Below are 26,293 nucleotides of genomic sequence, written 5' to 3'. Positions count from 1 at the left end.
TGGTTTCATATGTGCCAATATCAATAATCAATATCCAATAATTACTAATGCAATGGTGGGGTGGGGGTCATAATTTTTTTTTTTTTATCTTAAAAGGGGATCATCAATCTTTGAAGCCATGAATGGATGTGGGTTCACTTATTTTGATTGGTGCACAAGAAGAATTTGCGGGCCCACCCCGGCCATAAATAACTGAACGCTCCCTTGGCCGCCGCGCCATGTGTCACCGTAGGGGGCGTGGTTATTACGCCGGCCAGTTCAGTCGTCCTCAGCACGATCTGGGTCACAGCCCGTCAGCGGTCCCAGTAAGAGGCTGGGTCAGAGGCCTGGACATGCAAACCCTGATAGGAGGTCACAGATGAAAGATTCCGGTACTCGCCGCGCAGGGCTCAGCTGGCTCGGTTTTGGCCCCGTTGTTCTATTTTCACATCCATGGTGTATTTAACTTCTGAACTTAGTTGAGGTCGATCAAGTTTCAGCCGATCTGAAAGACTGAAGGACACACGGTCATAGTACTCTACGTAGTATCACTATCAGTCACAACAAGTGTGACATACAACGGCATCCGCGGCCGGGATGCATGACACGGCCGTATGGGACGTGATCGCCCAATCTGCATCTGTGCTCAGTAGGATACGTGCAAAACATGTCGACAGACCCTTTGTATCGGTGCTAGTGGAGTAGTGAACAGAATTTGTTTGCTGTTTTTGAATTGATAATTTAAATGCGTTACCCACATATTCTGATTTACAAATTTCTTAATTGGGAAGGCTGACAAATTGTCAAAAGAAATAGGAAATTCCAATTGAGTGGTAGAGAGTGCAAAGGTCACGTTTGTTTGTAAACAAACCAACAGCCATCATGTTGCTCTTTTTACCGTTCCTCTTCATGGGATGTACGTCGCTCATATCAATGTTATGGATTATGGTTTTGCCGTTCTATGCTGCATTTTGTGGACCGGAAGCTGTCCTTCGATTATCCATACTGATGGGTGTTCATTCGGTGCTGTCATCACTCATCCCAGCTGCTGTGGTAAGCATTGTGATTATTCCCTCTTACACAGTACCGATATGTACCGGTACATATCCAGTCCCAGTTAGTAGATAATAGAGTTGGCTGTCCTTAGTACACAAAAATAAACTGAACCTATCCAGTTGGGAACAAATCCACACACTTTGAAAATTTTTGGAGGTCCTAATTATATAAACATATAGCTGCAGTACTGTAACTCGAGGTTTTGCAAAGTGTTTGGGTTTGATAGCAACAACTCAAATACCCAGGAAAACCTTGAGCTACAGTACTGCAGCTTATAAACATACTTATGATAGTATCAATTTATTCCAGGAGTTACAACTTGCCTAGCTTGAGTATATCTATTTATAACACGTGACACGCTCCTTCCATGTCGTGATTCGCCTGAATATGTCACAGGGTATTTTTTGAAAAGCTATTTCCCTAGGGAAATAGTTTTGACCAAATTTGGAAAAGTGCCCAGTCCCGTGACCGTAGTGTCGTCAGAAGCTTTCAAACAATGGTGGGTGACTAGAATGTGATGTGTGCCTGGGATGAGCGACGCGCCTCTCTCTAAAACAGATAGATTTTCCATCCCAACAGTGTAGGAACTTGAACAGCTCATTGACGAAAAAGATTCAAGTGCAAGCAAGGAGGTTGCTAGGTATGCGTAGAATATTTTTTGGAAGAAAGTGGTATTTGTACTTCAGAACTTGAACTGCTATGGAAATATCTACAAGTAAACTTATGGTGGATTGCTGCAGTGAAAATATCAAAGCACATTAAAAACTATAACATAATACAACATGAGCATGTGGTGTGAAATAAAACACCTATAACCTAGTCTTTATTCGGGCTATAGCGCCTGTTTATTTCCCCTCGTGGCCAACGACCTCAAGGAATAGCGATGTGTTTCTTGTAACACACTGCCCTTCCAGGTAATAGACGGGCACTATAGCCCTCATGACCAGGTAATAGGTGTTTACTATCTATCTATCTATCTATCTATTTATGCATAACTTCAAAAACCAAAAGTAAAGAGCTACATGGCACCTGGAGTCCATAAATTACAGGAGTTAATTTGTGGACATATTTATTTGTACTGATGTGTTTCTCTGTAATATCAATCTTTATTGTACTTAACACATACTAACAGAGAGTATGGTATGGTACATCAAGATACATGTAATCAATACAGCCATAGAAAAATAGTAAACAATCACCTGATCAGTGTGTAGTACAAAAACATGTTGCCATGTTGGTTGGTTGGAGCTACTGGAGGGTTCAACATAAACCTGTGTCCTTCAAGAAGACAGCATTAAGTTTTAATTAATTACAATTCATCACAGTCATCTCTAATTGTTTGTAAAGTACGATTGACAGCCTTAATTGACTTGATATGCTAATAGACTATGATATCATTAGTTCAAAGTATAGTACAAATATCTGGAAATAACAGATCCTTATTTTTCTTTCAGATTTCAGCTGTACCCCTTGCACAGTTAGGTTTAGTGTGTTTGCTGTTAGCCTTGCCAGTAAACTTAAGCCCTAACATCATAGTGTGGCTCTTTGATAAAGCTATTTGGATTTCAGAACCATTATTGCTGACCATGGAAGCAATTCAAGTAGTACGTTACACCATGTATAAAAGCAATGCACTAGTTGCAAAACTAGAAGATGAACCCTCACTTGTAAAGGTTGGTGTTTGTTCAAAACATTTTAATTTATCCTAGTTTATGCTCATCTGTCTACAGTTTCTCTCTGTTTCAAACCAACAATTCTTACTCTGGTCATGTTGTGCTGTGATAATACTATATTATTAATCTTGTTTCCCCGTTTGAGCTAATTAGACAGTCAAAAGATAGCCAAATAAAAGAATAGATACAACTAGAATATATATGTTTAGATAGATCGAAATATACACTAAATGTACCTATTGGCCTGGCAATAAATTCAGTTATCTGTTAGTTTGAATTTATATTTGAAATGCCTTGAAGGGACACAGTCAACATTTTAAAACATGATTTTTGTTATTTTTTTATTTTATACCAGACATGACATGCTCCTCTGTCATGTCTGCCCTTCTTGGCATACTATGTCATTTGAAGTCAGATCGGATACTGATTGTAGATACAAGATTGAAATATTATGATCTGGAAGTATCCACATACCACATATCATCATCCAAATGTGGTGCAGTTTGGATAGTGTAATTTCCTTCACATTTAAGTATTCAAATATAATGCCATCAGGTACGTTTCATGTTGATAACTCCTCACAGATCAATGATAAGAATACCGATATGTAGAAAGCTAGTACACATCACACCAAAGTAACCATAATGCGTGATTATGGCTTGGCTATAATAATGATACCAAAGATGGCATCTTGTCCCCTTGACAAAGGAAATGTAAATTGAAGGAAAACTCTAAATTGTAATTATCTTCTTTCAGTTGATAATTTTAGGTCTGGCTGGAACAAGTTATGCAATGTCAGTGTTTATATGCATTGTGCTGAGATCAGAGGAATTCCCAGTATCAAAATGGTATGTTACTTTAAATCACTTTACAAGGTTGGTTTGTACCGCAATCATGTGATCATTTTAGAGTACTGAGTACGCAGAACACCACACATCCTTTTTATTCCAGAGTCAAGTATATCATGAATTAAGCCTAAGCCCATACACATTCATAGTTTTTATGTGTGTGTAATGATCCTACTCGCCATCCATCATGAACATTTTAATTCCACTGTCATTTAGATTCCATTTGATAGAACTCTTTAAAATCTACTTTCATTTTATTTTGGCAGTTTTATTGAACTGTTCCATTGCACTGATGTTTCAAGGCAGTGTAATTGAACTCTTCAAATCCACTGTCATTTCAAGGCACTTGAATGGAACTGTTCAAATCCACTGTCATTTCAAAGCACTTGAATGGAACTGTTCTAATCCACTGTCATTTCAAGGCACTTGAATTGAACTCTTCAAATCCACTGTCATTTCAAGGCATTTGAATTGAACTCTTCAAATCCACTGTCATTTCAAGGCACTTGAATGGAACTGTTCTAATCCACTGTCATTTCAAGGCATTTGAATTGAACTGTTCTAATCCACTGTCATTTCAAGGCACTTGAATTGAACTGTTCAAATCCACTGTCATTTCAAGGCATTTTCATGAAATTTAAATTGCACTGTCATTTCTAGACAGTTTTAAATGAACTATTCAATTGCACTGTTATTTAGCAGTTTAATTGAATTGTTCATTTACACTGTCATTTCAAAGCAGGAATTGTTTGATTTCACTGTCATTTCAAAGCAGTTGAATTGAACTTTTTGATTTCACTGTCATTTCAAAGCAGATTTGGAATACTTAAAGAGAAGCTGTGTATATTTACATGAAGCCTCTATTCAGTAATTTGCAGTTTGCAAAGTACCAAGCACCGTCACTCTTTCTTTTTCAAAGACGTCATTGCAAATATGATGAACTGCTCAGTGATTTGTGTGTTGTACAAAACAGACAATTGTTGATCAGCAGAAATGTTGAAAGATTTTGCAAATATATACTATACACAAAAGGTGTACCACTGAAAATAATCCAATCTCTGTTTGTAGGTTGATTGTTACACTATGGCTGATATCATTTGTAATTCTTACAGCTGGCATTGCAAGTGAAGCAGGTGAGCGTAGAGGTTTCTTTCTTTGACATAAAACTGCAATAATATTGTCAGTTAAATCAGCCCCTACCACTGCTTGACTCATCAGCAACAGTGGCCAGATGACAGATGACAGTAGTGAAATGACTTCAAGTGATAGTGAACAGATAATGTTGTGGGTGACAATTGCTAGATGATATTGCAAACAAAAATCTATTTTCAAGTTTGATCCAAATATCCAAATATGTTTAAAACAAATTCTTACAATTATTGTAATGAATGTGGTAACATATTTTGTATCATGTTTGGCCATAGTGGCAGATTACAGATTCAAATTTAAAATAATGTAACTGTATTTAAAGGGAAACAGTCGTCAGAACTACGTCCAAGTTAGTTTCTTGTTTGCAGACAATGTATTTCGTGCGCAATATCTATATATTGATGCACCCCATCATCATAGCTGCAACATCTAAATTTTATACAATGTAGATTATGACTGACATGTTTAACTTTCATCAATCACCATGATACCTTGGCTACAGTGTTTCCATTGATCATATGGTGCCATCCGACCTTTGAGCACAGTTCTGATGACTGTATCCCTTTAAGTATGGGGAAAGTGGTCAAAATTTTTCAATAAATTTGTTGTAATATGATCCGATTGTAGACTATTGAGTATTTAACGTATTCATGGTTTGAAACACTTCAGGATATCAGTTTCATAATATATTTCAATTGATTTCCCAGGTAATATTCTTGATGTATCTGTGATCACCTTAGCAATGTTCTGCATACTCTGGGCCATGCATCAAGAACTGAAAATTTCAAAACATCCTATTGAAACACCAAAGGACTGGTACAGGTATGACTGACTCATCCTGCAAATTGTTTAGTATCGTACAATAGATTTTGGCTATCAAGAAATGCAGTATTCGGCATTATACCATTGTTATGTGAATAGAGACTAACCATCATTACAAAGAATGATGAGTAACAGTTGAATTGCCCTGGAACTGTCAAGAGTTTGTTTTTAAACATCAAATTCATTTCATGTTCACTCTAATTCTATTGTATTGTGTTGTTTCCAACAGTGATAACTTTGACAAGAAGTCAGTTGTTCATTTATTTTACTCAATGATATTCACATCTTTAGGTAAGTAAATTTACACAAATTCTCACTTTTGATATATAGGATGGAATGTTGAAAGTTCAGCGTTGTTTCTGAAAGTCAAACATAATTTCTGGAAAGTACGACATTTTCCTGTTAATTCAGCATAATTGCTGGGAAGTACAACTTATTAATCCAGCATACTTATTGGCAAGTACAACATTTCCCTGTCAATCCAGCATAATTTCTGGGAAGGACAACATTTCCCTGTCAATCCAGCATAATTTCTGGGAAGTACATCATTTCCCTGTGAATCCAGCATAATTTCTGGGAAGTACGTCATTTCCCTGTGAATCCAGCATAACTGCTGGGAATCACAACATTGTTACTTTGAGTATATCATTTTCTTGAGGGCTAACACTGTTGTTCCATTAGTGAAAGTGCCGCATCAGAGCTGAGAGTTGCTTAATTGTCCAGCATGGTTGCTTAATTGTTGCCGAAAATCAAGCATCATTGCAACATGTCCAACATCTAGTTTTAAAGCCAGCAATTTACTGCAATTCTGTCATCATAGCTGTAAGTGCTGCATCATTGCTGCAACTCCAGTATCATAGCTGTGAGTATTGCATCATTGCTGCAACTCCAGTATCATAGCTTAAAGTGCTGTATCATTGCTGCAACTCCAGAATCATAGCTGTGAGTGCTGCATCATTGCTGCAACTCCAGTATCATGGCTGTGAGTACTGCATCATTGCTGCAACTCCAGTATCATAGCTGTGAGTACTGCATCATTGCTGCAACTCCAGTATCATAGCTGTGAGTACTGCATCATTGCTGCAACTCCAGTATCATGGCTGTGAGTGCTGCATCATGGCTGCTATTCTGGTCATCATAACTGTGAGTACTGCATCATTTCTGCAACTCCAGTATCATAGCTGTAAGTGCTGCATCATTGCTGCAACTCCAGTATCATAGCTGTGAGTACTGCATCATTGCTGCAACTCCAGTATCATAGCTGAAAGTGCTGTATCATTGCTGCAACTCCAGAATCATAGCTGTGAGTGCTGCATCATTGTTGCAACTCCAGTATCATAGCTGTAAGTGCTGCATCATTGCTGCAACTCCAGAATCATAGCTGTGAGTGCTGCATCATTGCTGCAACTCCAGTATCATAGCTGTGAGTACTGCATCATTGCTGCAACTCCAGTATCATGGCTGTGAGTGCTGCATCATGGCTGCTATTCTGTCATCATAACTGTGAGTACTGCATCATTTCTGCAACTCCAGTATCATAGCTGTAAGTGCTGCATCATTGCCGCAACTCCAGAATCATAGCTGTGAGTACTGCATCATTGCTGCAACTCCAGTATCATAGCTGTGAGTACTGCATCATTGCTGCAACTCCAGTATCATGGCTGTGAGTGCTGCATCATGGCTGCTATTCTGTCATCATAGCTGTGAGTGCTGCATCATTGCTGCAACTCCAGCATCATAGCTGTGAGTGCTATGCGGTTATCTCTGGTCAAGCATCAACTCAGAGTGCAATCTAGGTGTTGGAGTCTAACATCATTGTTGTCCAATTTTGTCCTGCACTTCTAGAATGTATGATATTGACAGTATACAAGAAAAGTCATTTTCAGAGTAAAGAGTAATTAACATGGGTATATTCATATTGAGCAGTTTTCACAGTAATATGTTTAGATCTGCAGGGAATCAATCAGAGTGTTGACACATTTGAATGAATACACATTGCATTTACCAATGTTAGACTATTTTATCCTATTATGCTATGCTGTGGTAATGTCATGAAATTAATATTGTCATGAAATATTTTTTGTCATGGTGAATAGTCAAGTATTATTTGCATTAATATTTGTTTTGTGAATCATCTATCTAGGCTGACCTTCAAAATTCAACTATTGGCCGTTCTTTTCCCTGTTAACCTCAAAAACATTCCAAAGACGCTGTGTACATTCCTAAAACAGCTGGGAGTTTGATAGACCCACATTGTTGTGAATAAAAACCCCAAAGTATGCATAATGGTTAAGCGGTTAATGAATTCGAGTTCAAAATTTAACCACAGGTTCACTAGTCAGGGTCCGAAGGCATGGTAGTCAGGTTACAGGATTTTTCAAAAAGCATGGTACGTATAGAGCATACAGGAAGAATTTTCTCATCCTCTACAAATTCTACATTATATTTTTAAGTTATGAAAATGTAGATGACCTTTTAACATTCAGGATGATGCAGTTGATAATAATAATAATAATAATAATAATATTTTTATTGCTTGCTTGGAAATATAGGATTTACATCACATTTGTGGCAATAAAAGTGTGATACAAAAATAAGTTAAAATTTTCTTCAATAAAGATAAAGTATTACAGTATAATAATAGTAGCTAATAATAAATATAACTAGGTATTTCTTTGTTTATATAAAGTAAAAATATAATCTGCAAGTTGTTCATTAAAAGATAACTCTTGTTTTGTTAGTAGAGAAATAAGCTGATTTTCAGTATCGTCGTTTGGGAAATTGATTTTACTGAAAAAGTACTTTCTTTGGACTTTGTATTTCTGACAGACTAATAAAAAGTGTGTTTCATCTTCAATACTGTTGGTGTTACACTGATTGCAGTATCTTTCAGTAATTGGGGTTTTTGGAACAGTGTGTCTCCCTTTTTCAATTGCTAGATCATGATTGCTAATGCGAAGTTTGGTGAGCAATTTTCTTTTCTCACCTTGTAACTGTGTTAAGTAGGGTTCTAATCTAAAATTACGTTTTATTTTGGCATACATTCTTAGTTTACTATTTTCATCAGTGATCAAATTTTTCCAAAAGACTTCATAATTGTTTGTTAAATTTGTTTTCATTAATCCAGTTATAACTTTGTGGTGTTTAAGTGATGGAGCTTTATCAAGGAGAAAGTCCATTCCATTGTCTTTAATTAAAGCACTTAAACAGTTAAACCAGGATCTATTGTTAGTGTTGTTTACCATTTGCTCCAGAAAAGCTTCTTTAGCAAGATTACAATGTGGCAGTTGTACGATATGAAGCCAGTGTTTAACAATATTAAGTTTGATCTCAAGTAGAAGTGGGAATTGTCCTAGTTCACCCCTCACAGCGGCATTACAAGCTTGTCTATTACACTGTAAAATGTTCTAACAAAATTTGAGGTGAGTTTTTTCAATTGCTGATTTATCCCACTTCTTGTAATCCATGAAATCTTGTCCCCAAATCTCTGAGCCATACAGTAAAACAGGTTTAATGAAAACATTGAATAGATGTAGGGAAAATTTTATCTTTTTGTTGTGCAATAAAACCCTTTTTATCACAACTGGAAGTTGTGATATAGAGGTGGTTTCAACCGTTGTTTGATGTCGTCCATTTCCGTAAACGACAAAAAGTCAAAAACTGCTGAACAGACTGCGTTGATATTTGGTACCGATACATAGACTGGTTCCAAGGTTCCAATTCCGAAAAATTGAGCCAAACGGAGCGGAGGTTATATAGTTTTGGGAAATTTCTAACCCCCTTTTTAACTAATTGATTTTAGGGGTCTTTCATATATGTAGTTTTGGAATGTACACCAATCCTGCATTGTGGACTGTTTTATGAGTTGTGGAACAGAAATGAGGTTTTGATGAATGTTAGAAATATGCAGGATGGCTGATTCAAAGTATAAGAGATTTCTATGCTCTTTTGGGTATCAAAAGCAATAAAAAAAACATATTTCATAGTTTAGATTCTCACTTTTGAGATGACCCTAAGCATTTGTTATGTAAACATCCTTGAGTCAATATACAGACTTTGACATTCCTGAGATTAAGTATCCATGACCTCACATGTTACAGTCTTTCACTACCATGGTATGGCCCAAACCCATTGTTATCAATGGTGAGTGTGGACCTGTCTACAGGAAATTGGGGTGAACAGGTGAGACAATGCCATGACAAGTTGCAAGGTAGCACCAGCATAGAGTCCTACGCATGTCCATGTATTCTCACAGGAAATTACAGGGAAAAAAATTATTTGAGAAGTTTCTCTCCTTTAAATAGAAGTATATTACAATTTAAACCTGTTATGGATGGGTTGCTCTCAAATGATCTGAAACACAGTTATTGCCCATTAGCAACAAATCTATAGCAAGATTTATGTAAAGTTCATGAACTTACACAAGGTATTAGACAAAAGATGACCATGGCTTTGCTACTTTTCAACATTTATTTCATTCAGATTTCCTCAGCTTAGTGTATAAATTTTGTAATCTTAATTACTGTCAACTTAGCTTTACTAACTTATTCTAACCTCATTATTCTTACACTACTGTTATACCTTATAACCACAAAATTTCAAGAGATGCATATATGATTGTCACTTAACAAACAATTTACAAATATGTCTTCTGCTGTTTTCTCCATATACATATACATGTCCCTTTTCTCATAAAAATGGGCTTAAAATCGCGATGTGAAAAATAGTCTTTCAGCTGTATGTTGCTCATTGACTTCGTGGTCTGTCTAATTAGTCTCCACGGACACCGTCCGGGGGGGGACTTACAGGTTTGGTCATGTCCGTGTGTGCGTGCCTGCGTCCGTGTGTGCATCCGTCCGTCTGTTCACGCAGATATCTCAGACATGCCCTGGTCAATTTCTTTCAAACTTTGCACAAGGATAGTACCCTACCCCATACAGATGCACGTCGATTTGGCCATGTTAGAGGACTTTTTAGTTTACACCACCATAGACTACCATGTATAAGTCAGCTGTCTATAGAATCCCATGTATAAGGCAAAGTAAAATAAAAATTTAGTTTGTCATCATATTCATATTGCAAAAGGATTCAGTGACACAGTTTTTAGTCCCCATGGATCAAGTCCAGGGCCTTATAGATTGGGTCATGTCCCTCCGTTCACGCAGATATATAAAATATTTTGACAAAATCTCCCGTGACCTCGGTGACCTTTGACCTCAAATATACATATTTGTCCATAACTCAGTAACCACAAGTGCTACACCCTTCATATATGGTATGATGGGACACCATATGACGCCACATATTGTACCTCATTAATTATGTGCATATCTAATTTTGAGCGAGCCAATAGAGCTAGGTCTGATTTTTGGTATATAGGGATGACTTAGCAATTCAATTTTTTTGACAAAATGTCACATGACCTCAGTGACATTTGACCTGAAATATACATATTTGTCCATAACTCAGTAACCACAAGTGCTACACCCTTCATATATGGGACACCGCATGACGCCACATATTGTACCTCATTAATTATGAGTAGTTTCACAATGTGCCAGTTGTGATCAAGTGCCATTGGCGCTATTTTTAAACTACACAAAGATTTTGCTGCTTTATCAGCCAAATTTGTAATTGTGTCACAAAAACTACCGTTTGATTTAATTGTCGGTCCTAAGTATGTATAGCTCTTAACAGATTTGATGCATGTACTACCATAGTTAAATAAGTGTTTATCTACCAAAGGAGATTTACTAAAATTAATTGCTTGGGTTTTCTGTAAATTAAATCAAGTTTCAATTGGAGCAAAATGTGTGTAGTGTATTTAATTTAACTCCCTCTGCAAACCTTCTTTTGAAGTAGAGATTAAGACTAGGTCATCAGCGTAAAATAATGAGTTAATTGGGGTATTATTCAACACTGGTGGTTGAGTATTTACTTTGTCTAGATTTGTTTTTAAGTCATTGACATATAAATTGAACAGACTAGGACTTAGAACACAGCCCTCTTTTACTCCTTTTTCAACTTTCAGGCTCGGTGAGATAAAATTATTTGTTTTGATGTGTATTTTTGTGTTGGTGTACATGTGTTTTATAAGTCTGTATAATTTGCCATTAATGTTATTTTTGAGAAGTTTATGGAAAAGACCAACTCTCCATACCGAGTCGAAAGCCTTAGCAAAGTCAACAAAACAAACATAAATGTAGATATTATTGATGAGATGAAGGATAAATAATTTATTATGCTGAACCATTGATATGGATAGCTGTGATGTTGCTTGTCAGTCCAGGATTTATTTAGTTTCACATTAAATTCATGGTCAATGCTGATGCTTGTATAACCATATGTGTCGGTTCAGTGTTGAGTGTGACTGAATCACAGTCAATTTTGAATGCCTGTGTTCTTTGTGAAAAAAAAGCAATCCCAAGCAAGAAAATCTTTAACACAGTCAATAAACTTTATAAAAGTAAATGTTACTTAAAACATCTTTGCCAGCGGTAAGTTAGCCGAGTGAGGTAAATCCTTGAAGAGGCTTCTGGGAAATGGCCAAGTTACTAGTGGGCACTTATTGCATGATATCTTTTCTAATCAGATATTTCTTTCTTTTCAATTATACTTGTAAACAGAATAGATAACTGTAGTAAATCAACCAAACAACAAAAGAGATTAGACATTGCTGTGTTTAGTCCATTAGTTTTACTTTTCTAGGTGAAATAAATCATATAAAATCATAAATAATCATGTGTCCTACACATTCAACAGCTGAAGTGACTCCCTGCATAGATTCCGAGACAGTTGATCCATAGGTTTTGTAAAATGGTAATCTCACATTACCATGTGTAATAAGTAAACTCAATTTAATTATGACATACCATCCTTTTCACAGGTTGCACTACCATCAAATTCAAAGTCACTTTAATCACAGTCCCTCTGTGATAGAGGGACCGTGGTTTGATCTATGGGAACATATGGAACTGCTCCACAAAATGTGACCTGGAAGCCATTTTATTGTGTTACCTGTAGGGGGCGCTGTTAAGAATCCTGTCAGCCCACACCTACTCAGCATGGAAGGACAGCCTTCAAATGACTATCAATATTGAATTCCCTTTTAATTTTCTTAGTTCTTTGGCAACTTCTCTTCTTTTTCTTCTTTTGGGAAAATGCCTGACTTGAATTGTATTGTTCATCGTTTCAGTGGAAAAGTTGTGAAGTATGCAGTGGCAAAATTAACTCATTGGTCTTTATATTTCATGTGAATACACAGTGATGGAAAGTGTCTGTATACCTGTTGGTATATGTGTTTGTCCCATCTATTAAGAAACCAGAGTCTGTCTGTATGTCTTCCCAGTGCAATAACTTTAAAATTATATCCATGGTGATTTGTAATGGAAGGTTTAGAGTAATTTACAAGTTATGAATTAACTATTACGGAAGTATCAGGGCTCAAAATGAACTTTTTTCCCTGGTAGTCCACTTGGGCTACCATATTCTGAAGTTGATAGCCCAGTGACAATGGCTGGTATCTCATGCATATTTTAGTTCAGGGATATCTTTTTTCGTCAACTAGACAAGAAAAGGCTATTTTTCAAAATTCTTCCCATGAAGTGAATTTTCTAGTCATTTGATGTGAATATTGCACACCTCTAATACCCATGGAAACAAGTATTAATGGACGGTAGTGATACTCAAAAGTTTGGTGACCTATTGACAACCCTTTTCACTCTCAGAGTTGTATGCAAATTTTGATAGTCGTCATGACGATGACACAGCCTTCTCAGCACTTAGACATACTGTAGCAGGGCTGAAAATAGACCATGGGCTTTCTGTATGGAGGAGGCATAATTTCCGAGTAATTGTGATTATGATCAAAATCACTGTCCCTGTCAAAGTGCAATGAAAATGTGTTTTCATTGGCCATCATTTCCTGTTCCTGTCATTCAAGTATGTCAGAGTTCAGATATTGAAACTTTGTTGCAAACTTCCACTGCAGAGTTGTCATCGTAATTTGCATAACAAAGTTATAGTCTGGCCTTTCTGTGTCCAGCTGGGTTTGACTGCATTTAGCTCATCCCAAAATGACAGACCGGACATGGCATGCCAAGTACTGACTGAATTTCAGGTCCCAGGCGTTGTTAGTCCATGTGGGCTACCATTTCATGGATTTTTGTAGCCCAAGAGAAAAGTCTGTAGTCTGTGGATGCGGGGTTACAGCTAATTTCAAGCCCTGAGTATAATGTACCACATGATCAGTGAGCATGTGCAGTGACACTGCATATGATGTATTGCTAGATCTGGGTGTGTGCAGTGATATTTCATTTGATGCACAACATAATCTGTGTGTATGTGCAGTGACATTTCATATGATGTACCACATCATCTGTGTGTATGAGTGAGCAGTGACATTTCATACAGCTGGATTTATTCTGGCATCATGGTTATCATACTTTCCATCTACTTTAATCCTGGTAATTTTTCCCCAGAAATTATCTCACTGCCCGACAATAATGATTCAAATGATTGACAGGACAGTTCATTCATTCATTTTATTTTCACAGTAACAAGATGAAGATGTAATCATCTAGGGATAGTGAATCTTCTATGTTATCAACTAAACACCATTCTCACATACTAGTCTCCTTTTTCCAACAGATTCTTGATAATTTTCTTCCAAAGACTATGGAAGCTGTTTGTATCATGTAGAAAGAAAGCTCCATTTGACCATTATCAACTATGACGTAACTTATTTTCTTTCATTAAACTCAGAAGAACTCTGACAAAAAAATCCAAGCCATAGGCTCAGGTGAAAGTTTACAAGATACTGATTTCTGTTTTCATTTACTTCTTACTTTAGAACAAGCAACAAATGTGTCTAAGGCTGCTGTGTTCCTCTACAAGCTGATGTCACTATCATTTCTGGTTGTGGTTATAGTTAGAGTGTCTAGTATATTACATGCTGTCTCGTTGATTCCAAGATGGAATGATGAAGTAAGTACATTGAATTACTGTTCCCATTCAACTTACCTTGATCCAATTGCATAGTATTGCCAGTGAATCAATAATTAGAGTTATACTAAAGAAGATGTGTGCAGTTCATGTGCGGATCATGTACCCTTCAATTACCATTCAACGTACCCATCATGGACCCTTCATATCAAATAATTCACTCTGTCAGAATATCGATGGATTTTACGGGCTTTCTTTAATACAATTGTTTCAAGACATTAGAAATGCTCACATTTGAGGTACCTCTGACTGTTACCTGTTTATAGCAAACACTACATGTAACGTACACTACATGTACTTTATGTAGCATACACTACATGTACTGTATACGGCATACACTACACATTCTGTATGTAGCATACACTACATGTACTGTACAGTATGCGGCATACACTCCACAAACTGTTTGTAGCATACACTAAACGTACTGTATGTAGCATACACTATATGTACTGTATGTAGCATACACTACACATACTGTATGCGGCATACACTACACTCTGCATTCATTTCAGATAGTCAATAATTTCATGACAATTAACAATATTGTAATACCATTTCACGGAACAGTGCCACAAACAAACACTCAAAGAAATGTTTGCTATGAGTTTGTCAAGCTGTTTTACGAATACATCAAAATGAGACACTCTGTGCTCAGATAACTCAGCTGTAATGAGACAGAATGAATTTACGTGGCATACCTTTATTTTCCTGTCATATTGAATCCTAATATGGAATGATACCAGGTATTTTTGCTTTGGTAAAGTCATTCTGTTTCAAAAGATTTTAATCCTTCTGATTTGTACTATTCCTGTATGTATTCTGGTTAGGGTATTTACGCACACCACCAGTAAACTATCAATGATAGGGTTACAGATTACTACTCACAAACATATTTCAATGAGAAACACAGTAATAGGTATTGGTGCTTGCCAATACAGGTCAGAAATACAGATCAGCAATCTCAAAAATGATGACTGATATAATTGGAAATGTGCATATCAGACTTTTGTTGGAAATTTTCACAATATTACCAGCTTGTCATCTATAGCATTCTGTTGTACCATACACCATATGTGTGTATTGTAGAATCTACTGAATGTAGTTTTAAATACTACTGTATTATTTAACTGTCAATCACAAAGCACTTTTATACCTAGTAGCTGAATGTTGATATTCCTGACATGAGACCTATAAACAGTGTTCTCTCTGAGGTTTTGAATGAGTGAGCAACTCAGGACTTGGTACCTGAAGACTGAATGGCAGCCATGTTGTGTGTTCTCTATAAATGCTAATTTATCAAGTTACATAAATTTGGTTGCACAAAGTACCCTGAATGCATACGCGTATCATGTTTTTATAGCAAGTGCATCACCAATGAGTGCCATAATTTAATATACGGAAGTAAAATCATCACTGAGATTGCACATTTTGCCCCGAGTTTTGATGTTTATCATTACCAAAACTAAAGCGATCGAAATGACTGAAACTAAAGTTGCGCAAAACATGAAATTCCATGCTATAATAGTCAGAGACACTGCGCAACTAGCGTGTAAATAAGCCTGAACAGGAACACGTAACTCAACCTTACATCCAAATAACAAACCAGAAAGCATTTGCCAAAAATGGGACGTAATGTACTCAGAGTTAAGCTGCTAATTTGCCCTAGGGCAGAGCTCTCAGCTTTTCGTTTAACGTGTTCATTATATTTCTCCTGTGCTAATCATGGATAATGTAATATTTGCAATGAGAAATTTGTAATCCACTTCGTTCTCATTGTTTGGTCTTTCAAGAAATCAAATCAACAGCAAAATGGATCTATTTTAGTATTATAATGGAACTTACAAAATAATTACATTGACAATTCTTTATTTGCTGCCATTACATTTGCAAACGAGTCAAAGTTTGAAAAAACTGATTTTTCCTGTTACACTCAAAATTTTTATTCATCAGGATGGTTTATTATTTTATATATAATATGAAACATTTTTTCATATAATATTTAACTGTGTATATGAATAGAATAACTTATATAACAAAATAACAAAATATCTGCTTATTAATATTTTGACACATTAAATCATATGAATGTATTATAAAGAAATGCAGGAAATTTTGTGAAATATTGGGAGGGTAAGGGATGGGGTCATTGTGAAATATGGGGGAGGGTAAGGGGTGGGTTCATTGTAGAATATGGGAGGGCAAGGGTGGGGAAATTGTAGAATATGGGGAGGGTAAGAGGTGGGGAAATTGTGGAGTTAAATTGCATTATATTACCATGCCCTGTCCATCTCATTTTAATTGGTCAAGCTGAACCACGTGACTGCCCACAAATACACGGTAATAGTTTGTTTACATGCCCTTGAATATGAATAATATCGTAAACATAGTAGCTTTACAGCTAAAACGAAAATTGTGATTTGTACAAAGATCATAATCAATCACAAAATAAAATGGAGCACTTGTAGGCCAAGTTAAGACACTTTTTCCCAAAAAAATCTCTGGATTTGCAAAGTTTTTACAGCGCGCGCACTACTCACTGACAAGTTCTGGGGCCCCATTGTCGTTCGCGTCATCCTTTATTTCTATAATGATTGGTGTTTAACCTACTGAGCATACCTGTTTTCAGGTTTTCACTACTAACTTTAATTCCAAACAAGATTTGGAAGTCATGAAACTTTTCATTTTAATACCTTTCAGAAAATGTTAAATGGAAACATTTCGATGTTCTTATTAAGGTAGTGACTCAGGTTCGTTGACACATATTTTCAATCAAAAGTTTCACATAAAAAACGGGGTCTCACACCCAACATGTGGTACATTTTCTGTTAGGTCTATATTTGAAGAAGGTAAAAATTTGTTTAGTTGTCAAAACATGCATTCGTATGTTTGTTTAAGTCAAAAACGTGTGATTTTGAGTTTTTTCACTTAAAAAAGTAAAAGTAAGAATTGGCAGCACCCCTAAGTGATCTGTTAACGGCACTAGACAGCTGGATATACTGGGGGAAAAACCGTGTTTTGGATTTTTGAAATTCGCTTTTGTTTCTGCACAGTGAGCCTTCGAAGTATGAACTGTCGGATTTTTGCATAAATTAACGGCTTTTGTTCACGTTTGTCAAGTTATCGTCCCTTCAGGGGTGTTTATCAAAAATCTAAAACACATTTTTTCAGGTCTAATCATGAAGGGTTAGCAAGCGAAAAATTTGGGAAATCCGCCCACGCGTCGCCGACTTACACTCATTTGAAGGTGCGCATACATAGCAACAATCGGAACTGAGAAAATCGATGATTTGTGTAAACGTCCTATTTTTCACACAAACTCGCCGAAAAAGTCAGATTTTTGCGCGTTTAAAAAAAATTCATTCGACCTGGGTCTAGCTTAAATATTGGGCATCAGATTGGAGAATTTCTGACAAGTCCTGAACACTAGTTCGCCTAAAAATGATGAAAATTGTGCGTAGAAACGTGAGGCTTTTCAGCGTAAGCGGTGGGTACTATTTACACGATAAACACTAGAAAGATAATTCAGGGCATAATCTGTTTGTCAAATACGTATCTAGCTTATTATTATATTAACTGTTTTGGTAACGGTTAGAGTCTGGTTACAAGACTAGAAAATTTTAAAAATATACATCCGGAATGGTTTACAGGTCTGCGTTCTGCCGACGACGCACGTTCGCTTGCTCGCAAGCGCTCGACTTCCAGTCTCAAAGTCCGTAATTTATGCACGTACCAATTGTGAAATGGTTGTCAAGTTCAGTTTAGCGCCGATTTTTGTGCCTATAGTAAAGGACGTCACTTGCTTGCTTGCTTTCGAAGATGAGACGACCAACTCTCGATGCTCTAAAAAATTCTGTAGTTGAGAAGTTCAAGGAATGCGAGTAAGTCGCACTTGTTTATAGTTTTCCCATGTGATCTGCTGCAGTCTTTGTGCTCACAATCAGGAATGATACCGGGTTTTTCGTGCGCTATTTCGCTTTCGACTGTGACATGTACTATTATGGTCCCGGATATGAAAGCAAAATCAACTTCAGTTAGACGTAAAAGCGATTCTTCATGACTTAAAATAAACGACTGAGGCGATACTCGACAGATTCACTGATTGTAAAACTGAGACGGCGACGTGTCGCTACACCCAGCGACACTCTCTTGACCACAGATAGAAATAGACCGGCACCGATCATGAAGCGACATTTCGTGTACGTTGCTGTGCTCTAGACCGACATAACAGTGTCGGATTGACAATTTAAAAACTAAGTCCAAAATATGGGCTGCTGTTTTGGAACCATATTTTCCAGTGAAGATTAAATAGAGACTCTTTGGCCCCCGTTTCTACACCGCCTGCCGGCTGTCGTCAGCCATGTTGGAATTGCGTCTCTTATGAAGACGTGGGTGCATGCGCAACATAGTGCGTAAAAATTTACATAATCTTCTTCAAGGTATAACTATAATGCTGACAGTAATCCGGACCGTTAAAATAAAAAGATAACAATAACTCGCGCAGTGGTGAGAAGGCCGCGTTTTCACTAAAATTTCAGAAATTTCCCAGTACAATGCTACCTCACAGTTTTCTCTAATACAAACATCATATTTCAGGGGTTCAGAATATGAAATAATCACAAAATCGCTAAAATTTACCAACGAACCTGAGTCACTACCTTAATTACTGAATTAGCATTCCATCCCACCCAATCCGTTCATCCCACCCAATTCATTCCATCCCACCCAATCCATTCCATCCCACCCAATCCATTCCATCCTACCCAATCCATTCCATCCCACCCAATCCATTCCATCCTACCCAATCCATTCCATCCCACTCAATCCATTCCATCCTACAAATCCAAATTCCATTCCACCGAATCCATTCCATCCTACCAATCCATTCCATCCCACCCAATCCATTCCATCCTACCCAATCCATTCCATCCCACCCAATCCATTCCATCCCACCCAATCCATTCCACCCCATCCATTCCAACAGCCTCAATCCAAGGATGATACTTTCGGATACGCCTAGAAACCATAGTATCTTTGATGCCCTAGAAACCATAATATTTCGTAGGTACACATTAACCCACAGACCCTAGAAAATGGTCCATGATTAAACTTAGCAGTACTCTTTGTATGCTTCATGACCAGAAGCGTGAAAATGAAGCAGTGTTGTCATTCACCTTTTATGACAATGCAGGCATTCAAAGGCTGTAAGAATTATTGAATCTAATGTTGGAACAGATGTTGCCACTCAGAAGTAAATTAGTTTTTTAAGAGGTCACATAAAAGTGAGTGTAATTTTAAATTCCAAATGCTAACTTTATGTGATGCCTTAAATCATCCCAAGTCTAAATCAAAGGATTGTGAATGATGTAAGCGTGAAATATTAGCAGTGACCATTCTTGTGGTCTAAATTCAAATTAATGACACAACACCATCATAACTACTGACTTGCTTTCTGATATTTATCCACACTGATCCTTTCTGGTATTTTGGGGTCAAAGTTCCTGCATGAAGTTTATCATTTATCTGTCTTGGTCAAATGGGCCAATGTACCTATGAGCATTAATCATGTATATGCACCATCTCTAATTTTACTAAATACTGATTCATATCCCAAATGGAAAGATTTCAGGAATGGTACAAACCAATTTGATATTGTTGAATATTAATCAACAGAGCCTTCATTCTGATGACTTGGTCCAGGATCACATGTATGTTGTTGATTCCATAAATAATTGATAAATCATCAAAATTGAACTATTTATCAAAAGAACCAGTCTGTCTGAAATCAATACTTCTATGTCAAGATTTATGTCTGGTGAAATTGTAGAGGATTTGGCCTATATTCCATCCATTAATTATCATATTTGATGAAACTTTGATCCTTGCAATGCTGAAACATCTCAAATGTTAATGAAGATTTATGGCATTGTGATAAATATCTAGGGTACAAATATATCTGTGATACAAATGAATTGCTTAATGTTACAGAGTTCATGCAAACTAAACAGACTTTTTCTGCCATTGCTCTATGTTCAAATGTTCAACTGCTTGAAATTTCCATCTTTTCTGTGAAGATGTGCTACAAACAAAATACATCAATTACACAAATAAAGTGTTTTTAAAAGTGTATCATGGGAAAATGAAAGGATAGAATATTTAAGGTATTTTGTAGCAGGTAGCATCCATAAAGATAGACTTTATGCTCAACTCGAAGCAACCGCCTAACATACAAATTAATATTTAAGGCAGTACGCTGCCATGTAGCACTTTATTGCCAACATTCTCCAGTGAATTTGGTGCTGTACAACTATAACATCGGTTAAAAAATATTGGTATTAAAACTGTGATATTTGCATTGAAATGACAGTCATATTTGAAAAGTTTTGCTACTCTATTGGTTTTAAATATTTGAGTCAAGATCTTGACAACTGGTAAAACTTAGTGTCTATTTATATATTCCTTAAAGGTTTATCATGATCAGATTACTTGAGGAAACATTGTGTATTTATGGATTCTCGGTGATTTTCTGTAGGTAGCTGTAATAATGTTTTGTGTGAGAAACTCGATCTCCACGGTGAAATTTTTATCAGTGTTTTACATTCAGTCACCTTCAATTTGTGTGTTACACTTCCATTAAACTACACCTGACTTCACAGTGTCATGAAGGTTTCTGAGTTTAATTAACTCTGTGACTTGGCAAACTCAAACATTACCAGCAAATTAAGGTACTGACACTGCCTCTGTGGCTTAAGTTTCACCTAATCAATCACATATTTTAGTTTCAGTATTAAGCAATCAGCTGAAAGATTCTATAATAGTTGCAGTGGCTTTTAGCCGATGAGATTTATGTGGTACTGTCACATTTAATGATATTCAGTGAACTACCCTGTGGCAGCAGTTTATACTTGTTTGTGTTGAAAACAGCATGGGGTTTCAACTTTGTTGCTAAAATATCAAAGCAGTGCATTAATTTTATTACTTTTTAACACCTTATATGCGGAGTTTCTTCCTGTCTGATATTTCAAATTTTATTCCTTCAATTACCCCATATGATCCGTTTTACAAACTTTTTATCAGCTGTATAGTGTAGCAATTGCAGTGTGCAATGGAGTGTCAAAAGATACCATTAAATATTTACGTGGCACGGTATAGTTGAAGGAACTGAAGCCCACTGAACAATGAACTTTGGGGAGATTCCCAAATTGAAATCTGGAATTATACTTATTTCATTAACTGCTGTAATGTTTGTCCAGTCCATGGCCAACAAAAGCTTCTTTATGGACCTTTACAGAATTCTATATGACAACTCATTTGCTTATTCAAGTTGATAATTTAACATCTGAATAATATCTCTGCCATGTTGATATCCAATATCACATGAAGGGCACAATATCATTTTTGTGAGATACCAGGAAAATATGTTTTACCATTTTTTACTGTTTTTCACAGTTTTTCAAAATTATTTGTCTTTAACTTAAAGTTTGCCATCACTACAGATATTTTTTTTTCACTGTGCAATTTATGAAAAGCGGTATTGACAAATTTAAGAGAGAATATAGATGTTAGCATATGACATATGTGTCACATTTGCCATTGTCCATATACAAGTTTTGTCTGTAAATATTTTTGAATTTTTTTTAAACATTCTATCGTTCTGTTTTGGTTAAATTGTTGACATGTCAGTTGTAGTATAGGAATTTCAAATTTTCAATTTTAAAGTGTGAATACAGTATTTCGAATGTGCTGTGAATGTATTTCACACTTTCTATACACAACCAGATGTCCTGAACTGTTGTACATAAATTGATGTACTAGTAAATCACTAATGTTTAAGAGAGAACAGCAGTAAATCAAAAACTTCAATTGGTAATTTGACTGTTGCCAGCCATCATCCTAAGTGTTTATGAACCCATGGATGAAATTAGTGGGCAAAGCTTAACATACTGAAGGGACAGTTAGCTGTATCCGTTGACAATTTTTCATGATTTTTATTCTGTAACGACTGAAATGCCCAGACTATATTTTGTCAACATGGCATACATATGTATAAAAATAGACATATACAGGTAGGTCCAATAATCAGTATCATTCAAGGCAAATAAGTTGCCAATACATGAATTTTGGTCTAGACTAAAAATTCCCTTTTTGCCTAATAGTATGCATATGCATGTTATTTCAACAAGCTCAAACACACGGCAATGCAATGTACCTTTAATCCTTTCACCATCATGGTGGACTTCTACAGTGGAAAATGGCAGTGAAAAGGTTGAGAGAGTACATGACATTGACATATGGTTGATATTACAGAACAAAAAAATAATGAAGAAGGTTTAATGTCATAAATTATAATACTCTCCCTTATGGAAAATGAAGTTTGACTCTCTCTGTGTTTTCGTGCTAATGTAGGTATGAATATTTCATTTTCAGTGACAATGCATTATTTCAGTTCTCTGAAACCATCTGTTAATAGTTTTTCATTGAACTAGCTTCCAAGGTATTGATTCTCAATTTTGGTTTCCCATGCGGCCTTTTTAACTACAGGTATATCACTACCAGTATTATTAACAAAGGACAATCACACCTTTACCAAAAGCATGGACAAGAGCAAAGAAAAATGTTTTTTTTTTGCTTGATTCCAATTATGCCTCCTGAGAAGCCCTGGAGAGCTAAGTTTTATAAGTTGTAGCCCAATCCGATGTGCAGTGTCTGATGGGACCTTTACTTTTATTGTAGAAACCATAATACTGGTAGTACAGCTAATGATGACAAAAACCTGCCTTTTTTAAACTATTATTTTACTCATGAAAAATCACCTTTTATTTGGAAACCTGTAACAAGAAGGAAGATAGTTGCATGAATGAGAATGAAAAATATCTTGTAATTTTTCTCTTTCGAAGATATGTCACTCTATCAATATATTGTGAAATATTGGTGCATTTTGCTTTCTATACTGAATTCTCATAGAGAAACCAGTAAGGAATCAGGTTTTTATTATGCTTTGTATATGAATTGCAGATTTCATAATGATTAGTACGCTTTGCAAAATAGACTTTCAATTTGCAAACATCCAGATATCATATCTTATATATCTAATATATCAAAGTTATCTTATATATCTAATATATCAAAGTTATGTACCCAAAGGGCACACCCACAACAGTAACTGAATGATGCAATTTGTGTCTGAGATGATGCTTTGCAAAACAGACTTTCAATTTGCAAACATGCAGATATATCTCGCTTATATCTCTAATCTATTAAAGTTACACATCCAAAGGGTATGACGAAAACTGCATATGAATGATGATTTGTGGCTGGTATGATGCATTTTTTGCAAGTATGGGCCTGTGTCTTAATTCAAAAACACACTGACCCCCCTATTACACACTCCAAAAACATGATGACCCCCTTCCATCACTAAAGTCAAAAACAGGGTGAAATACCTCCCCCTCCCCCATGAATCCATCCCACCTCCCCAGGCCAAAGAAACTGACCGTTCCCTGTGTTTTTGTTTTACATTCAGCAATGACATAATCATTTCAACATCTCAAAGAAAGCAATGCTTATAGTGGAACCATCTCAATAACTTACTCTCAGCTGCTGCAGGTCAAAGGTCAACCAATTATCCTACTTAATCTTCAGTTCAAGTAATACCAGAAAGCTATGACTAAGCAATTTTCAATCATTATCAGAACTGAAATTGAAATTTGGTTTAGTATGTGTGGACATTGAATCATGACTTCCAAGAGGATTATTGTGGTTAAAACTGAACAAACATTTTATTCACATAAATCTTTGTTTCCAGTTCACAGCTTTCCTCAACAATCATAATGATAGTAGTGAGATAAAAGATAATTGAATGATTGAATTTACAAATGGGAGAAGGATGATTTATATGTAGTAATTTCCGGTCCATTTACAAAAAGAAGACAGCATTGTGCTCCAGTAACTTTTTTAGAAAGGGATGCTAGGGGTTTAATTACAACAGATTAAGATAGGTTACACTGGCGACAGCTTGCACACACCACAGATTTGGGTCAGTAGCTACACAAGATTTGGTACAGAGGTGATGTACTCAATTTAATTTCAAAATCTCACAGATTTAATTTCTATTAAATCTTCTGAGTGTTTTGTTTAACGTTTTTCTCCAGGAACTCATGGAGTTATGTTAATGCATTATTTATGAACAACATCACTGCAATGTTTTCTCTTCTCATTGTTAGTATGAAATTGTGAAAACTGACTTTGGTTCAGGATGTTATGTGGAGGGGTACGGTCACAGTAGGAAAAAATGTAACAACTGTAGCTTGGTTTTTGAACCACTCTTTTTTATGGTTGGAGATTTTGCGGATCAGTTTTGAATGTAGTGTGTTCACTAGGTGACTTGGTGCCGCATTTGGTGAGTTTGAATCCCATCATGAATTTACTGAATCATGTCAAAGGCATTCTCACTTTACCATTTATTGTTATTCAGCTAGATATCATGTATTGCTATTCAAATGATGCTAGTACGGTATATGCACAGTTGTCGTATAAATCAAGAATGGACAGTCTGGCCCATTGTCACTTTGACTTAAACTTCAACAATTTCCTCGCCTTCTAAACTACTCTGAGATATTTTTATAATCACAATATTTGAATTCAAATTATTCACATTTAATGATATAATTATACAATCTCCACTCATCCATTTAAGCTGCGTGTGCTTTCCAATTAATCTTAATCTAAATTTTAATCTAATATTGACATTTATAATCAGGAGCTTTCACTTCAAAGTACAGAGAAAATTTCTGTGTATTACAGAATGGAAAAACACCATTGTGAGTGACATGTGTGACATGTGACATGTGACAATGTCCATTGATATTACAAAATGTTAAAATGAGATTGAATGGTAAAATTGTAACAGTGCTCTCTGTTGAAAACCAGGTTACGTTTTACCCTACAGCATTTCAGTTTTTGCTTTGAAGAAACACACTTGATATACATAATACTGCATTACACATATATATACGGTACATGTTAGCCATGCAGGTTTCATATTATAGTGGAAGATCACAAATGTTTTATCTGAAATAACTTACAGCGTATATTGCATCGAAGTGGTAAAAGTGTGTAGCATTAAATTGACATTGTAGGCATGTCAATCAGCCGTCTTGTTCATTACAATGTTATCAGAGATGTCTTTCAATATTCCATGAAATACACTGCTATTATTATATAACTCTCCCTAGAGCTACAATAAGGCTCTGCATTTTTGCAGGATATTGAAGATTAACACTTTCTACATCAAAGTGTCATGAGTTGAACAGAAATGGAAATTTGTTGAAGGTGCATCAGCATTAAAAGAAACCTGCCATGAAATGAGGCCTATCGGTATTAGCTGGCTTGTTGACAAAAAATATGACAATAATAGAAGGCAACCACACTATGTTTACAAGCTGAATATTTGATGTTGCATCATAGTTCAGGGATTATTACAAGGAAACCAGTTGATAAATGTATTAAACCCCAAAGGTCATATCCAAAACATTGCAGGACTTCAAAGTGCTTTAGTGGACAATATCCAGCGACTCATGGTCGCGACTCCTGTACATTAGCACTTATTTTCAATTCCACATTTTCACACAAATGATAAGGTCGCACACACGACATTTTCAATTCCTTATTTTCACACAAAAGATGAAGTCCTACACATGACATTTTCTTAGTACTGTCATTGAAGAGGTCAAAAAATTTTGATTTTTCTTCAATAAAGTGTGT

At 36.1% G+C, this 26,293-nt stretch overlaps 1 protein-coding gene across 2 annotated transcripts in view; it reads left to right on the top strand.

Moving 5' to 3' along the window:
• Positions 1-215: 215 nt before the first annotated feature.
• LOC139145789 (uncharacterized) overlaps positions 216-26,293 on the top strand; it is a 65,553-nt gene continuing 39,475 nt past the window's right edge. The window contains exons 1-7 of one of the 2 annotated variants that reach the window (XM_070717140.1): positions 216-1,032; positions 2,490-2,708; positions 3,465-3,556; positions 4,625-4,689; positions 5,413-5,527; positions 5,757-5,818; positions 14,379-14,512. In XM_070717140.1, coding sequence (XP_070573241.1) covers positions 862-1,032; positions 2,490-2,708; positions 3,465-3,556; positions 4,625-4,689; positions 5,413-5,527; positions 5,757-5,818; positions 14,379-14,512 — 858 coding nt within the window. In that variant the 5' untranslated portion in view covers positions 216-861. The remainder of the gene's footprint in view (positions 1,033-2,489; positions 2,709-3,464; positions 3,557-4,624; positions 4,690-5,412; positions 5,528-5,756; positions 5,819-14,378; positions 14,513-26,293) is intronic. The other variant, XM_070717141.1, reaches the window with a different exon arrangement.

This window comes from Ptychodera flava, chromosome 12 (assembly GCF_041260155.1).
Source record: "Ptychodera flava strain L36383 chromosome 12, AS_Pfla_20210202, whole genome shotgun sequence".
NCBI classification, from domain to species: domain Eukaryota; kingdom Metazoa; phylum Hemichordata; class Enteropneusta; family Ptychoderidae; genus Ptychodera; species Ptychodera flava.
The sequence above is the reverse complement of the archived record's forward strand: the minus strand, read 5'-3'. Positions and strand labels throughout refer to the sequence as shown.